General features: G+C 61.0%; 1 protein-coding gene and 1 long non-coding RNA gene across 9 annotated transcripts in view; one reads left to right on the top strand and one right to left on the bottom strand.

The window, feature by feature from the left end:
- Window positions 1-390: 390 nt before the first annotated feature.
- Window positions 391-8,402, top strand: LOC122214026. 2 transcript variants are annotated; one of them, XR_006199721.1, is made up of 3 exons: window positions 391-432; window positions 4,801-5,119; window positions 7,844-8,402. It is a non-coding gene; the product is annotated as an uncharacterized LOC122214026 (long non-coding RNA). The 2 variants fall into 2 exon arrangements; XR_006199722.1 differs by lacking the exon at window positions 391-432 and adding an exon at window positions 2,344-2,447.
- NFIX (nuclear factor I X) overlaps window positions 1,681-16,543 on the bottom strand; it is a 95,632-nt gene continuing 80,769 nt past the window's right edge. For 4 of the 7 annotated variants that reach the window (XM_042928587.1, XM_042928589.1, XM_042928593.1 and 1 more), the window contains 4 exons: window positions 14,802-14,977; window positions 8,887-9,034; window positions 6,639-6,730; window positions 1,681-2,276 (listed from right to left, as the gene is read on the bottom strand). In XM_042928587.1, coding sequence (XP_042784521.1) covers window positions 2,262-2,276; window positions 6,639-6,730; window positions 8,887-9,034; window positions 14,802-14,977 — 431 coding nt within the window. In that variant the 3' untranslated portion in view covers window positions 1,681-2,261. The remainder of the gene's footprint in view (window positions 2,277-6,638; window positions 6,731-8,886; window positions 9,035-14,801; window positions 14,978-16,543) is intronic. The other 3 variants (XM_042928590.1, XM_042928592.1, XM_042928591.1) reach the window with 1 other exon arrangement.

Below are 16,543 nucleotides of genomic sequence, written 5' to 3'. Positions count from 1 at the left end.
TGGCCTGCAGCTTCCGACCTCGCCCGGGCGGGCGCCCCGCCGACCCCGGCTCCCGCGGGCCCACCGCGCCCGCGGCCCCGATTGTCTTCGAGGGAAGGGCGCGTGCGGCCGGGCAGGGGGTCCCTTCCGCTCCCCTCTCAGCTCTGACCCTGTTTAGCCAACCAAACTGAAAAATCATTGCACTTTGACCGCGCGTCACGCCCGGCCCACCCGGCCCCCCCACCCCCCGCCCTACTCCCCACGCCCCCCACCCCAGGCTCCCGTGGGATCCCCTGTCCCCTGCTTCTCAGTCCCGGTCTTCCCCGAGGGCTGCACGCGGATGGGGGGAGGGCCTTCGCTCAACTTCCAACAAAAGCCACTCCTGGGGCCAGCCGCCTTGTGGCTTCCAGTCGAGGACCGCACCGCACGGCGCGCTGGCCCCTTCTGCCCCAGGTAAGGGCCCTCCTTGCCTCCCCAGCCAGCTCCCTCCCCTCCTTCCCTCCCTCCCTGCTGGGGCCACAGCCTCGCAAACTAGATTCACAATAAATAAAGCCCACAACCCGCCCCTGCGGTGCAATGTTGGGTTGACTGACTTTCAGAGGATCCTGACCTGTGCTTTGTGTTTTCATACAGTTAAGAAAGAGAGAGAGGCACGAGGACTCGAGAAGGGGGCCTAGGAAGGGAGATGCAGGGAGGAGGGAGTAAGGCACAGAAAGACAAGCCAGAGGGGCCAAGTCACACCCTGGAGGGGGGGGGGCTGGGCATGCTCTTGCTTCCCTCCCTCCCAGGGGGCTTCTGAAGACCCTCTGGACAGGCCCCCATCCATCCCTTGGGAGGAGGAAGGGGCTGCAGGGAGGGGGAGAGGAGAGCTACTTCCTGTCGTGTGTTACCAAATTGTTCCCAAGTTGCTCAAATGGAGGAGTTCCCAATTGCAACAGCAAAAAACCCAAACGATGAATGCCCCACCCCTAAATAAAGAGTAAAGACATTACAGCTGAAATCCAGAGAGAAGTGGCCAGGAGGCCCATGTGGTGGAGAAAGTGGGGCTGGGGGGGGGGGGCGGACAGAGAAAGCTCCAAAACACTTTTGAAAAAGGACAACACCCAACACCCTCCAAAGGAACTGAAAGTCGGCGAGCAGGACGCCTACCTAGCGCAGGTGGCGGCTTAGCCAATGGCAGTGGCGGCTGCCTCGTCCTCCTCGCTCGGCTCCGGGGTCCCCTTTCTGCTCCACTCTCCGGCCCCGGCCACAGCAGGGCTGTCTGTGTGAGGGGCAGGGGCAGGGACCGGTGGGGCGGAGCGAGGGCACCTGCATGCGGGGCTGGGGTGTGGGGGCGACCTAGGGCCCGCCTCCCCTCACTTGTGGCGTGGCAAGAGAGTGATTTTCCTGGCCTGCAGAGAGGAGGGAAGAGGGGGCCTGTCCCAGGCTGGGACAGGCTGTTGTAGCATTCCGACTTTTTCCTGTGGACTGTACAGAGAAGTCTGGGGCCCTGAAACTACCCCCGAAGCTCAGGGTGGAGTGGCAGAACGCCCTCCCTTCCAGGAGCAAGAAGCTAGCTCCAGAGGACGCTTCCTGGCCGCCCCGGCGGGAGGGGGGGCCTTCTAGCCCAAAGGTAGGGCAGGGAAACCTGGAAGCCACCGTGCCTCACCTAGTCCAAAGCAGCTGGGGGTGGGGGGGCGGGGAGAAGCCAGAGGCCAAGGCAGTGGGGGTGGGGAGGGGGTTGGGAGAGAGGGAGACAGGCAGGGAGGAGGCAGAGTCTGGAGGGAGAACCCTCTGGATCTGCACCCCGTCATTTGTACAAGCTTGTCCTCTGAGCTCCCTAGTGAAGCTCCCGGACTGAGTTGGGGGTGGGGTTCCCCTAGGAAGGGTGACGGTGGAGGAGAGGCCCTTTCGAACCGTGCTGGTTGCTTTGTTGGGTTGATTTTGTTCCTTCCCCGGAAGGTTGGGGCGGGGTAGGGAGGGGAGAAAGGCAGTTCTGCCGCATCCTTTCTTTCTTTCTGTCCTCTACTTAACAGAGTCCGTTTTGCATGTTTCTTTCTGCTTGGCTGCTGGTGCACAGCTCCACCGAGACCTCTTCTGAGGGCTCTCCGAGAACTGGGCTGCTTCTGGGGGCCTGCAGGGGTCCCCGGGCTGGAGGAGAGAAGGGCTGAGTGGCTGACGACGTCTAATTTTTGCTTTTTCGGTGGGGCTGGGCTGGGGGATTTTTCCACGTCTCAAAATTTCTTCTCCCCCCGTTTGAGGAACCTCTTCTTTACATTTTGTCATTTCTTCTGTCGATCTTATCAGAGGAACCAGGACTGAAACGGGACAAAAAAAAAAAAAAAAAAAAGAGGCGACATTGAAAAGAGCGGGGGGGGGGGGCACCGCTCTTCTTGCCCCCACCTGGCCAGCTGACTGGCGGCCAGTGTCCAAGGTCCCTGGAGGGCCCGGTCCCAGCAGAGCCAAGGACACCGGCACCCCACGAAGAGGTACCTCCCCATTCTGTCGAGACCTCCGATGGGAATCCTGCCGCCCCCAAGAGACCCTGCCCCCGGTGCCAGAGTCCAGCTGGCCTTCCCGTGGGCACTGTGCCCAGCGGGTGGGACCCCCGTGGCTGAAGCTGGCACAGGCACAGACCTGGGATCTGGCCATGTTTCCAATTGTTTAGGTTTTTGTGTGGGTCCTGGAGGGTGGGGAGGATGCCAGGCTGGAGCTTTTGTCCCCAGAGGGGTTTTGGGAGTGGGGTGGGGGGTGGCACAGCTTCTTGCTGAGTTTTCTTTCTGTCTCTTTGGATTAAAAGCAGAAATTCCCGTCTGTACTCCCCAGCCAAGGTCCCACAGGCTGAAAGGCTGGGGAGGGGGCGGGGGATGCCACATGGCTTTAGTCCCTAGCGGGACCAGGCCTGGGGGAGGGGCTCTGGAGCCCACTGTGCCTGATCCTCTATCCTCAGGACACCTGGTGCTGGGGAAGGACCGCAGTCTCCCTGGGGCAGGAGTGGCTTCCCTAAGGGTGCCAGCAGGGGGAGCCACCTTCCCACAAACGAGCCTTGGTGGCTCCTGCTCACAAAACACACCTGACCCGGAGGCCGGGCCGCCCGGCAATGCCCTCCACCAAAGGCTCTGGCCCCACCTTGTGGCCAAGGGGCAGTGGGGGAGGGCTGGAAGGGGGACGTGTTCTCTCTGGCCTACAGTACCTGGGTAATACCCTTGGGGCCAAAAAGGGGTCCCTGAAAATGTATTTCAGGGCCCCTCTGGGGCTCCGGGCCACAGACTCAGATTGGCAGGGGCCAAGCCGGGCTAACAGAGCCTGCACTGGGTGGTGACCCATTCTCCCCTTGCTCCAAGAGAGGGTGGCTGATCTGCCTGAGGCTACACCGCCCACCCGCGTGGCCTAGCCAGGACTCAAATGCGGGGAACGGTTCAGAGTCGATGCTCCTAACTGCTTCATGTGGCATGCTCCCAGGGAGCCCAGGGCCAAGGCTGCCACATTGGAGTGAGGGCTTGGGGGTGGGGGGGTGGGGGGGGGGCCCGATCGGCCAACTCTTTAAAAGAAGCCAAAAGGCCAGACGGATTTTCATGCGAAAGTTGTCAATGTTTAACAACACTTGTTTCAGACACACGGATCATGCCTGCAGGCCGGGCCTGCCCCGCAGGCTCTGGTTGGGGACCGCAGGTTGTCATCTACTGTGAGATAAACACATGGAGTTTTAGTGTTAGAAGGGGCCTGGAAGATCACCGAGAACCTTCTGTGACGACGGAAACATCCCCTGTTTGCTCTGTCCAATCTGGTAGCCAGTAGCCACGCGGTGGCTTCTAAGCAACTGACATGGGGCTCGTGTGGCTGAGGGACTGAAAGTTTTCTCTAGTTAGTTATTTCATTTAAACTTCAACCGCCACACGTGGCCAGCGGCTGCCCGGGTGGATGGTGCAGAGGGAAGGCATTTGGAAGCATGGGGCTCTGGGGGTGCCCCAATGACTGGGGTGCTGCTGGCATTTACCGCACGGGCAGAGATGCTCACTGCCTGCGCTGTGCTGGACGGCACGCACGGAGGAGACCGGCCGTCCTGCGGCGGGGCTCCCAGGGGACCTGCCCGAAGTCCAGCCCCATCCGCTGACTGAAGGCGAAAGGGAGGCTCGTGGGACACGTGGCCCTGCGTGGGGGAAACCCAGGCACAAGGCACCCCCTGAGCTGTTGGCGGGGCCTGAGTCGGCAGCTGGCCCCTGGGCTTCCAGTCCCGGCCTGAGAAGGTAGGGGAGCTGTCTGCAGTGAGCCCCTGTCACTGCGGTCTCAGGCCTCGGTGTTCTTTGGAGCCCCCTTCCCAAGGGGAGACCACACCGGAACCCTCACGCCACGGCTGTGCGAGCCGGGTCCTCACCCTTCCTGTGACGGAGGGGGCGGGGGACAACCGGGACACGGAGGGCCTGCTTGGCCCCCGTCTTTGTCGGACCAGGCCCAGACCCCAGGCTGGTCCCCTTGGGGTCCCCTGAGCTGCACAGCAGGGGGACAACCACCAGTGCTCGGACGGGGCGGGGGGGGGGGGGGGGCGGGGAGCCCCCCTCCCTCAGAGGAAGACGACTCCAGTTCAAGGCCTGGAGTTAGGGACAAAGGTGTTTCCAGGAAAGCTCCCCAGTGCCTCCTCACGGATCCCAGGAAAAGGGGGGGGGGGGGGGTGCATCGGCTGCCAAGCACAAAGTGGTTTTTTCTGCTCACCCTCTCTGCTTCCTGAGCCAGGTCCAAAATTGATTAAAACTAAGTAAAAAGCGCTGCCCAGGGAATGACAAAATTGCTAAAATTCTCTTTTCTTCCCTCATTCTATTGTTCTCTCTCCATCTGGTGCTCCAGAGATCAGCTAAAGTCACTGGTTACTGTGGAAACCGCCCCCCACCGTACCCCCTGCGCCCGCTGCAGTCGCCTGCCTGCCCCCAGGCCCAAGGGCTCTCTCAGCGGCTGGGCCCTGTCCGGCTCCAGTCTCCCCCAGAGCCTCCCCCACCGGCACCCCCAGACACACCTGCCTGCTGGGGCCCGGGGCCCAGGCCCCTTGCAAAACAAGAGGGAGGAAGACCGTTTCCCAGACTTGCCTCAAACTCTGACTTGGCCCCAAAGTCTAAGCAAAGTGCGCAGAGAAAGTGAAGAAGGGAAAGCACACGGAGGCGGAAACAGGGTGAGTGGGGGAGGCCGGGGCCGTGGTCCCCAAGAGTGAGTAAGTAACACAGAGCTATAGGCGGCTGGGGCGGAGGGAGGGAGGGAGGGAGGGAGGGAGGGCGAGAGTGCGACGCAGCCCTGCTGCCTGGTGCCGGCCCACAGCCAGGAGGGGAGGCCCGCCTGCTGTCCCTTCCTCTGGCACCCCCTCCCGCCCTCTGCCAGCAGGGCTCTCTCTGCCTCCCTGGCACAGAGCAGCGGAGGGGGCTGGCTCCAGCCCCTGCTCGGAGCCATTGTTTTTCTTCTCAACACCCCCAAGTTCAAGTTCATCTGGGTGTTACATCATGTCTGGTTGCTCCTGGAAACCAGACGGGTCAGACGTGACTCTGGGGAAAGGGGGTGGGAAGCTGGAGGGGGTTGAAGTTCCCCTCCCCTCCCCTCCTTGCCACTAGGGAGCTCTGAAGTTTGAAGTTTGACAAAGTTTTTTGGCTTTTTTTTTTTTTTTTTTTTGAGGGAGGGAAAGGAAAAGGGAAAAAAAAAAACAAAAAACAAAACCTCAAACCACACACACAAAACTTCCATCCACCAACTTTCTCTGGACTCAGGCCTCAGAGCAGTAAAGGAGCCTGGGCTGAGGTGGATTTCCTGGGGCTGAGAAAGCCTCCAAGGCCTTGGGCTCACAGGGTGATGTTTTTGTAAACCGTGAAAAAGAGAAAGATATTTGCATGTTCTTTTCCGAGAAGCCCCCGCGCTGTAAAAGCTGCCTCTGCCCGGCTCCTGAGGTGGGTCCTCCCTGCACCCCGGGGCCCTGGGCTCCGTGGGCTATTCCCAGCCTCTTGGGGACAGGCACAGGGAGGAGGGGGCCCACATGCGTGTGTGTGCACAGATGCCTGTACAAAGCCGGATCCAGGAGATTCCAGCAGGAGGGCTGGAGGTTTCCTTGTGAGGACTGGGGACAGACGGAGAGCTGGACTGGAGGCTCCGGCAGCCCAGCCTCCCCTCTAACGGGATTCATGGGGACTTGAGGGAGGGGCCTCCAGGGTGGCAACAGGCCCTGCCCTACCCTGGGTGCCAGAGTCTCTGGGCACGCAGCCCACCGGGACGGCTCTGTCCCTCCTCCACCCCTCGCCCAGCCCACCCAAAGCCAAGGAAGAAAGGAGGGCTGGGGGCCAGGGCTTCCAGCTGGAGCGGGAGGAGAGCAACAGGCAGACGCTGTCCTCTTCCTGACGGGGCCTCGGGCTCCCACCAGGCCTGGCCCAGAGCGCCTCTAGCCTCAGGTCTTTGGCCGCCTTCCCCAGGGCCGGGGCTGTCAGAGCTAATTATCCAATTAGCTGATTAGCCAGAGGACCTGGGGGCTGCCTGGGGAGGCAGGCTCAGCTGGGCGCGCAGAAGCCCGGGCCCTCCAGCCCTGCCCCGGCCCTTTCTCCCGGATTGGCCTCAAGGAACCGGCCTCTTCCCCAGATGCCCCCGCCGCTGCCTGTGCGGCGGTCCCCCCTCCCCTGCCCCTTGCCCACATCCACAGCGTGGGTGGGGCCTCCTACCTGAGACTGCTGTGGGATGTTCAGAAAGTTGCCGTCCCGGGGTCCGATGCTGACAAACCGGTTGGCAGAGGAGGCGCCTGTCGTTGCGAATGCTGTGGGGAGCAGGGAAGAGAGGGAGAGACCCCGTGAGGCCTTGGGGCCTGCCCGGGCACTGCCCTTCGGGGCTGCTGAGAGAGGGAGAGACGGGATTAGACCGTGCTGCCAGGGCTTAGGCTGGCAGTGGGAAGGACAGGCCGGAGGGGTCCCATCATCCTCTCACTGACCAGGAGCACACTCCGTCCCCCACCCCTAGCACCCCGCCTCAGCCAGGCGTCCTCTTTCCTGGCCCAGGGCGAGGGAGGGGCCCTGGAGGCTTCAGCCGAGGTCCCACAGACCCTGTTCTGTTCCCTAGCCAGGCACTGAGCAGGACTGAGGACAGCCTTCACTGAAGCAAGGCACCCTTGCTTTCCCACTGACCCTCCCGGGTCCGGAAAGAGGGAGCCTGGGAGGGCGGGAGGGTGGGAGCTCTGGCGGGCCGGCCCCACCCTGCTCAGGGAAGGGCGGCTCAGCCAGGCCACCTCTCCAACCAGGTCAGCTAGGTGGGTGCTGCACCGCTCAACCCCACTGGGCAGTCCCAAGGATGGGGCCGATGGCTCAGGGAATTTGAAGGGGCCCAACAGAGGGCTGCGCGGGGTGGGACAGGGTCAGAGAGAGGAGCCGGCTGCCAGCTCGGGCCCAAAGGTGGCAAGGCTCAGGCCCAGCAGGCGCTCTCGTCCTCTGATGGATGAGCCAGGTCCTGTGGTTCCCAGGGCCTGAGGTGGGCCAAGGCACCAGAGGAGGAGGGCGCTGGAGGGCCTGGCAGAACGCTCGGGCTTCGGTGCCCAGGGGTGGTTGTTCTGGAGCCTGAGGGGGCAAATGGGCAGCCAAACGGCCCCGAGCTCTTCTCAGGTTTTCTGGCTGGAGCCCCATGGGAGGGAATGGGTCCTGCACCCCCGGTAGAGAAGATGTCCCCAGAAGGGACAAGGAGTGTCACAGGCTGCCGGGGATCCCCCCCCCCCGCCCCCACACGCCCTCCCCACCAGACACACTCCAGGGACTGCGTGCTCACCAGATTCTGTCCAGGGTGCCCCCCGCCTCCCGCCCCCCTGCAGCCGGGCGCCTCCTCCCCCCACCCTGCCCACCTCCAATGACCATGACCATGACTTCGTGTCTTATGGCGGATGTAGATGGGAAGATGGCATGAAGAGGACGGAAAGGGGAAAAGAACTCAAACCATGAGAAAGAAGGCAACAGAGAGCGCGAGACGGAGAAAAGTGAGATGGGCCGCCCCTCCCACTGCTGACCAGGAAGTCCTGCCAGCCCCCAGGGCGCCCAAAGTGCTGCCCACCCCGCTGCCCGAAGACGGCACGCTGCCCACCCTCCACCTCTCCTGTCCTTCACGCGTCGGGTCTACCTTGGGCCTCTCAACTCAGATTTTCTTTTCCCTTTGACAAAATTTGTCGTTGGTTAAAAGAGAGAGACAGAGAGAGAGAGATGAAGGAAGCCAAGGCCCAGAGCCCGCCCTTGTCCTTGGAACATTCAACCTGGGGAAGGGACAGGGGTGGGAAGGGGGGGAAGGAACAAAAAGAGGAACAACGAGAAACCAAACGTGAGATTGAAGGGGAGGAGGTCAGGGGCTGGCCTGCTGCACCGTCAGAGGCCCACGGGCCCCGAATGGAGGTGAGGGAGCAAGGCCAAAAGGGGATGGTGGTGGCGTCGCCTTGTGGTCACAATTTTTTTTTTTTTTTTTTTTTTTTTTTTTTTTTGGTGTAGCGGGGCACAACGAAACAACAAAAATCAAAAAACAAAAAAAAAAACCGAAAAATGAAAAAAAAAACAGCAATCAGGCATGAAGATGGGATGGCTGCGCCTCCCACCCCCCTCCCACCCTGGCCAGCACCCCTGGCCTGCGTGCCCCACTGTGCTCCCCCTCCCGCCCCCGGGAGGGGCCTGGGCCGGGGGCGGGGGGGGGGGGGGGGGGGGCGCCCCGGCTGGGAGCCGCGGGTGGGCAGGGGGGGGCTTGTGGGGTGCTGGCTGGTGCAACTGAGGCCCAGGAGGCCATGACTGGGGGGGCTCAGCTCTGCTCTTGTCCGGGTGGGAGGCTCCATGGCGCTCTGGGTTGGGGTGCTTTGGCGGTGGGCGGGGCAGGGGTTTTTCTTTTTGCAGTGGAGACTGTTTGGATGGGCCAGGGATGCCGGGCGTTGTGGTTTCGGTTTCATCGTCCACTTACAAGGTGATGGAGGAGTCAAGGCGGCGCCGTCTGGGGCAGTGCTGGTGGATTTGGAATCAGGCATAGGAAGGGGCACAGGTCTGGCCACTGGAGGCGGCGGCGGTAGCAAAAATGACCCCGGGACTTTGCCCTGGCCGCTACCGTTGGGCTGCGAACAACATAAATAGAGTGACGCATGAAGGCACATCACACACAGACACACGCTCCCCTGCGCGGCCACGCCAGCTCGCTCCCGAGAGCGGGCGCTCCCGGTAGAAGATGCAGGATGGGGTCCTCTCCTCCGGGGCACAGGGTGGGTGAGGGTGTGAGGCTTCTATTTGGTCTCCCAGGTGTTTCTCTCTTTTTTTTTTTTTTTTTTTTTTTTTTTGTGTGTGGTCCTCTTTTGAAGTTGAGGGAGGGACGAAAGGGGGCGTCCGACGAGTGGTCTGTTATTTCTCAGGGAACACGTTTTAGGTACTAAAACATGTCTCCTAGCCATATAAGCAGCTGCGCCTAGAACGCTCACGCTCTTGAAGACCTTCTCCCTCAGCAGGTAAGATGCGCCAGCTCGCCCCCACCCCACACACACTGTCCCCGGAAAACACACGCATGCCTCCCTCTGTGGGCCCCCGGGGTGGGGCCGGCTGACCCAGCCAAGAACTACAGGCCCTCCAGCGTCCATCCCACATCGCGGCCTGGGGAGATGCTGGGCGCTGGGGGGCTCGCCCGTGGCTCCGGCAGCCTGAGGATCCCGGGGTGCCGGCCTCTTCTCTACAGAACGGCCCGAGAGGAAAATCCATCGCTGCTCTGGTTCCCACGAGGCTCTTTGAGAGGACTTCCGTGTCCAGTGCCCTCGGAAGCCTGGGCTGCCCGGTCACCAGGTCCGCTCCTTGTCTTTCTTCCCTCTCTGGCGCCTCAGATTCAAGTTTCCTCCCCAGACCCGGACGTGGCCTTCGGTGCGTCAGCCTCGGGGATTCAGGGGGCGAAGGCACCACAGGGAGGGGCGGAGCACAGCTTCCCTGGAGAGGCCTCCCCGGAGCTCCGGGCGGCGCTCTCAACCACCACCTACAGCCTGGGCCGGGCCAGACCTCTGGGTCCTGAACGGGCCCCTCTCCCGAGGGGCGATGTTCTGCCACCCAGGTGTGAGACCTTGGGAGCTTCCTGCGCTCCTTCTTCTGCTGGTGGGCGGGCCCTGTGGAGTCCACTCCCTTGATGTCTCCAGCCAGCCCAACTTCTATCCTCCCTGGTTTCACCCGGACTAGGACAATGAGACTCCCAAGGGGTCTCCCCTATGCCAGCGGTGTACTCGTTAGCCCGGGTCTCGGCCTAGCTCTGTACCAGGCACTTGACTCACGTTCCGTCCAGTCCTCAGACCCAGTAAGGCAGCACTGTTTGCTTGGGGCAGGGACGGTGCGGTGGATTCTGCCCCGGCAGGGGACACTGGCAAGGTCTGGAGACATTCTGGGTAGCAAAGCTTGGGGAGGGGGGTGCTGCTGGCATCTGGGGGCCGGGGCTGCTCCTACACACCCTGCAGCCCACGAGATGGCCCCCAGGATAAAGGCACAACAATCCAATCGTTAATAATGTCACGGGTGGGAATCCCTGATGCAAGGGGAGCTCCATTCTCCCCCCTTTCACAACCGGGGAAACTGAGGCTCTGTGCAGCTAAGCGGTTTCTCCAAAGTCACCCGGCTGTAACTGGTGAGGCCTGAAACTCACAACCGTGTCTGTCTGATTCTGGGGATCCTATAGATTCTTTCCAGCAGGCTCATCCCAACCCTCTTCTCCAAACCCAAAGGTTCTCGGGTTTCGCCCCTTGCTTTCCACAGCTCTGACCGCGTGTAACACAAAATACAAGCTCCCCAGTTGGGCATTCAAGGCCCATGTGGTGGAGCCCAAATGGGGGGTCTCCACCATTCATGCCCCTACACTCCCTTCCCGCCAAGTACATCCCACTGCTGACCACCTGGGCTTTCCGGAACACAGCCTGAGCAGGAGTTGCACACGCGCTCCCTGCAGAACATCCTGTCTACAACACCCCTTCCCACGCCCTTCAAGGCCTGCCCAGAAAACACCGTCCCCGACGTGGGGCCAGCCAGATACCCTAAGCCACCATCCATCTCTCTCTGCCCCTGTTTTCTTTTTTTTTTTTTTTAATTTTTTTTAATGTTTATTTATTTTTGAGACAGAGAGAGACAGAGCATGAGCGGGGGAGGGGCAGAGAGAGAGGGAGACACAGAATCGGAAGCAGGCTCCAGGCCCTGAGCCATCAGCCCAGAGCCCGACGCGGGGCTCGAACTCACGGACCGCGAGATCGTGACCTGAGCTGAAGTCGGCCGCTTAACCGACTGAGCCACCCTGCCCCTGTTTTCTAAGATGCTCTTGACCTCCACTGGAGCCTTTCAAGTAGGCTGCCTCCCAGGCTCCCCAACAAGCCTGCGGACTACCACCTCTGGCCCATGCGGCACCTGTCAAGTCCCACTGACTGAGTTGAATCCACTCGTCCATCCGGCCGCACTTTAAACCATCGAGCCCCATGGCTGACTCGTGCAGGCCATACCCTTCTGAACTCTGGCTGTTCTACCCACTACCCTTCACCTCTGATGACCGACACCAAGGTCTAACACCATCCCTCCATATGGTTCCCTTGACTTCATCTTTCCTGCGCGCTCAGAGGCCCCTGACCAAAGCAAGCCGGGGCTGCTGGTCCCTGTTTGTGTCCTGGGCTGGAGACCCTTTGTGCCAGGTGTCATTTCAGAAACAGGCAAAAGCACAGGCCAGAGGGCAGGGGTCTCCAGCCCTACAGGGGTGAGGCTGAAATGCACACGGCACCTGCCTTTCCCCATTTCTACAGCCTATCTTGTGCCTATCCTCCATCAGGGCAGGAAACAGACAATCCCAACAGATCACAGCCTCACTCCTTCAGGCCAGGCCATCCTGAGCTTGGGCCCCCAAGGAGCTGGGACACGTGGCCTTCCAGGCAGCCCTTGCTCCCATAGGGTGGCCCGTGCCTCCTCCTAGTCCTCAGACCCTGTCTCCCCTCAGGAGGATCTAAATCGTTAATCGCACTCGATAAAGCCAATCCCAGCCCCATATGGCCGGACGTTGAAAACCGCTGATGTACGACGTTTAGTTTCTGGAAGCTACTTCCAAGCAGGCTAGGATGTCTCAGCTCTGATTGGGGTACAAGTTGAGGTTTTAAAATCTCAAGGTCTTGTGATTTTGTGGTGCCTGAAAACCTCAGGAGTTAAAAGCTAGAAGGAACCCGGAGGCTGGGATAGCTCTTCATTCTCCTCTGACAGGTGAAGACGCAGGCCTGGCTGCTCGGGCGCTGCTGGATGAGGCCGAGCTACGACCAGTCTTCCCGCCTCCCAGACTCACGCCATCCCATCAGGCCCTGTGACCTCTCCATCGCGTTTGCTTCGTCGTCTCTTCTCTGCCAGAAAATACAGCGAACCAGGCATCCTCCTTGTGCCCTTTGCGTCTCCTCCGAGCGGTGTCGCCACTTGGCCTTGGCCGTCAGTGATTTGGCGCTTCTCAATTAGGGGCTCGCGCTGTGGTCCGAGGATGAACACAGGGGTGCCTGGAACCCTTCTGCAAACGGTTAACATTTCTGGGTGCGTGTATTTTTCTGCAAAGATGGTCTGTGACTCCCGGTTCTCAAAGAGGTGAGGAACTTACTCCTTCAGGCTTTCGATCAGTGAGTCTCAAAGTGGGGTCACCCGACCAGAAGCAGCATCACTGGGCAACTTGGGGAGAAGTGCGGATTCTCGGCCCCGCCCTGGACCTGCTGAATCAGGATCGGGCGAGGCCCAGGCAGCTGTGTGTTAGTGGGCCCTCTGGAGGGGACTCTGGAGGTAGCCACGGAACAAGTGCAGCCTGCTACTGCCACTCCCTGTCACCAGGTCAGCTGCAGAGTCTGGGGCCTCCGGCTCTGTCCTCCTCCATGGCCTGGTGACGTCTCTAGCCTCCTCTCAGAAGCTGAGCCCCATGGAGCAGGCTCACTGAAGACAACCCTCCTCCCTACCGCCCCCCCCGCCCCACCCCGGCTCTTGGCACAACGGGCCACAGGAGGAAATCCGGAGAGACTCCCCAGCCGGGCTAGCCTCTCTGTTTAACCAGGGTGACTGTTGGCCCTCCTGACTGCAGCGTTTTATCCACGGAGCAAGCATCTGCCTTGAGAAGAAAACTTCTGGACCCAGTGAGCCCTTAATCTTGAATGGTCAAGTCAAGGGAGAGGCTCAGGACCCAGCCAGCATCAGGATGCTTAAAGATGGACTGACCCATATTCTTGAAGGTCCTGTGGGTTTAGGCTTGACTCTCCGGGCTAAAATGGTCCTTCGGGTCAGTCTCATTTTGACTCCAAACCCCAGCTGCCTCTGTGGGCGAGAAGGCAGGCGAGGCGGAGCTTCTGGCCTCTCTGATCCATAATCCAGACCCCAGGCCTCTTGGACACTGGGACAGAGGCTGGCGGCTCCCGCAGACTCGGCTGGCATCTCTGAAGGAGGTGTCGTAGCTGTCGGGGGTCATGGCCACTTCTCCCTCCATGCCCCTGAAAGTGGACAGAGCTTGTCCAGAGAGGTGGGTAAGGCTCCGAATGTGCTAAGGAGCTACAGAGCCAGCAAGAGAAGACCTCACAGGGAAAAGGGGAAAAGGGAACAAGGAAAGCAGAAGGAGGGAGAACAGGAGACGGAAGAGGACTGGCTTCCGTTCTGGACAGCGAGAGCGAGGAGGCCGAGCCGTAGCCCTGCCCCAAATCAATACACCAGCACTTAGAAAATGCCCACTCTGCACAGGGCGCCCCGAGGCAGTACCGGGCTGAGTCGCCAAGAGCCTCCCACGGCTCTCCCCGGGCTGCCTCTGGCACGGGCTTCCGAACGCCTTTCCCCACCACGGCCCTTTGAGCATCCCCCCCCTACCCCACCCCACCTGACCTCTCACAGCAGGTTTCCAGCCTGGACCAGTGGCAGGGAGAGGAACTGGGCCTTCTCACAGCGCAGTGTGCTGCTGGGGCTCTAGAACCTTCCCAGAGGTCTAGAGACCACCCGTGTCCCAACCCAGAGTGGTCTCCCAGGGACTAAGGCAGAACCACTGTCCCATTGAAGGGTCACCTGTGGCCCAGCACTGTCTGGAATAAGCCCTTTGCTGAGTGGCCTTTGTTTCTGCTGGTCAGTGACTGGGCCCTAGGGCTTGCCGACGGACAAGGGCAGTGGGGCGGCAGAGCTCCATGGGGGAACCAGTGTCTCTTCCAGGCTGAGGAGCGCAAGGGCTTTGCTCCAGAACAGTGACTGGCCTGGGAAACTCTTGTTAAGAGTTCTGCCAACAGGAGACTCCGAACAGCTCCCGTGGCGGGGGGCCTTTCCTCTACTCAGGCCTTCTCACCAGGAAACAATGATGCCCCTGGGGCCCACTGAAGTCTGGAGACATCCTGGTCATCGGGGCTGGGAGGGGGTGATGCTGCTGGCATTGAGTGGGTAGGGGCCACAGAGGACACAGCTCCACAGAACAGAGAATGAACAGCCCCAAATGCTAACAGTGCCAAGGCTGGGAAGCGTTGGTCTAGAACCTACCAAATCCCTGTAGCCCTGAGGTTTTGAGAGGGGTGTTAGGAGGCAAGGAGCCCAGGTCGGGTCGGATAGATCACGGATGCACTCCTACCCGGGGGAACAGAGACCAAGGGCGGGGCAAGGAGCCCGAGCAAGGTGGGCCCAGCCACTGCCCCGCCCTTCTCTAGACCGTGACCGACAGACCCCGGCATCATACACAGACCCCTACCCCCAGATCCAGGAGATCGAGGCGTCTGGCGTTACTGGCTGTCTGCTGCTCCAGCCCCAGGAGGGCTCCTGGCTTCTGGACCCTCTCCCTGTGAGCCCCGAGACAGACGGACAGATGCAGAGATGAGCTGTGGCGGGGCTCCTGGGGCCCTCGGGACTCACCTGTCCGGTAGCCTGGCCCGAGCCGTCCGAGCACACAAACTGCACAAACTCCTTCAGCGAGTCCTGCCCGTGGTGGTGGTGGTAGCGGATGGTCGGGTGCGTGAAATACGGGCTCGACTGCTGGATGATGGACGTGGAGGGGAAGTGCAGCGCTGATGCTGTGGCCCGAGGGCTCCCTGCGTGTACATGAGCGGGAAGAAAAGGGCATCAGGGCCTAGGAGGCGGGTGGGGGGCCACGGTGGGCGACAGTGGGGGCGGGGGCCGCTGGTCAGACAGAGAGCACTGAGGAGCCAGAGGAAAGGGGAGACTGGGGTGGGAGCAGGGCCAGGACCAGGGTGAGGAGAGTGAGAGACTTAAGGCGGCGCCTACTAACTCAGCAACCGGGGTGAGGAACATTTTTTCAACGTTCTCCGTCTTCTTTATTTACGTAATCTCTGCACCCAACGTGGGCTTGAACCCATGACCCCAGGATCGAGAGTCGCAGCTCTACTGACTGAGCCAGCCAGGTGCCCCGAGGTAAGTAACGTTTCCTTTTTAACTTGAGAGAGAGCGTGCCTGCTTGTGCAAACACGACTGAGGGAGGTGCAGAGGGAGAGAGAGAATCCTGAGCAGGCCCCAGGCTCAGCGCAGAGCCCGACGCGGGGCTCGATCCCACGACCCTGCGATCACGACCTGAGCGGGAATCACGAGTCGGGAGGCTCAACCGACCGGGCCACCCAGGCGCCCATGAGGTAACTAACATTTCAATGCAATATTTTTTAAAAAGTCAAATTGGCAAACCAGGGCTAGTCAGCCAGCTGCCTGTCTTCGTAAATATTGATTAGAACCAGGGCTGGAGTTAGAGCGACACGAACAAAGCAGGACCGTGCAAGTACAAGGCCAGCCCCGTCTTTTGTTGAGAACGTTGATATCTGTCCGTCACGTGTGTTTCTCACTGGTTCTAATTTTTAAAAATACGACACTACATTTCATGTGTCTCGATGGCTGGGGTTTCGGCTCCTCGTGATGTCCTGCATCCTGGTGAATGCCGCACTGGCTTCACCCCGGCCCAGGGCCCAGGTGGGAGCCTGGATGAGGGACAGAGGAGGCCAACAGCTCCTGGTCTCTGGGTAGAGACAGGGCCCCTTGCCCGTGTAGGATGAGCCCTGGACACGCATACCCCCCCCCCCCCCCCGCTCCTGCATACAAATGACCGTGCATCTGGCCGAGGCGCCCAGGCCACGTTCTGGAGCGCTCAGCCCCAACCGTCCTCGCACACGCATACATACAACTCCCACCCCAGCGCAGGCCCCGGCTCTTCCCTGAGCCGAGTCCTCCCCCTCCAGTCTGTTTCCAATCAGCTCGCTCTTGCTCTCGGTTTCATTAGGGGGCTGAGGAAACTTGGCTTCTCTCTGGAGTTCATAAAAGCGGAGCCGAGCTGGGCCTGCCGCCCTCCCGCTGCCTGTACAGAGGGCCTGGGGTCCCCGCCCCCACCTTGCGGCCACCACACCCTGCCCCAGTGCAGGCTGCCTCTGGGCTCTCAGCCAGGAGGCCCTGAGGAGGAAGCCGGGAGGGTAAACCTCACTCTTCTCTGCGTCCTACAAAAGGGCCCACAAGACGGCGGGCGGGCGGGCGGACACGGGGCAGGGTCCTCTTTCTGCCAGAAGGTTACCAAGGGGGTGGGGGGCAAATGAGGGAGTGGCTAGGATGAGGACTCAGCTCCCACAACTCCCTGCCTGATTCCATCCCCTCGGGAACTCTGA

Source organism: Panthera leo, chromosome A2, assembly GCF_018350215.1.
Source record: "Panthera leo isolate Ple1 chromosome A2, P.leo_Ple1_pat1.1, whole genome shotgun sequence".
NCBI classification, from domain to species: Eukaryota; Metazoa; Chordata; class Mammalia; order Carnivora; family Felidae; genus Panthera; species Panthera leo.
The sequence above is the reverse complement of the archived record's forward strand: the minus strand, read 5'-3'. Positions and strand labels throughout refer to the sequence as shown.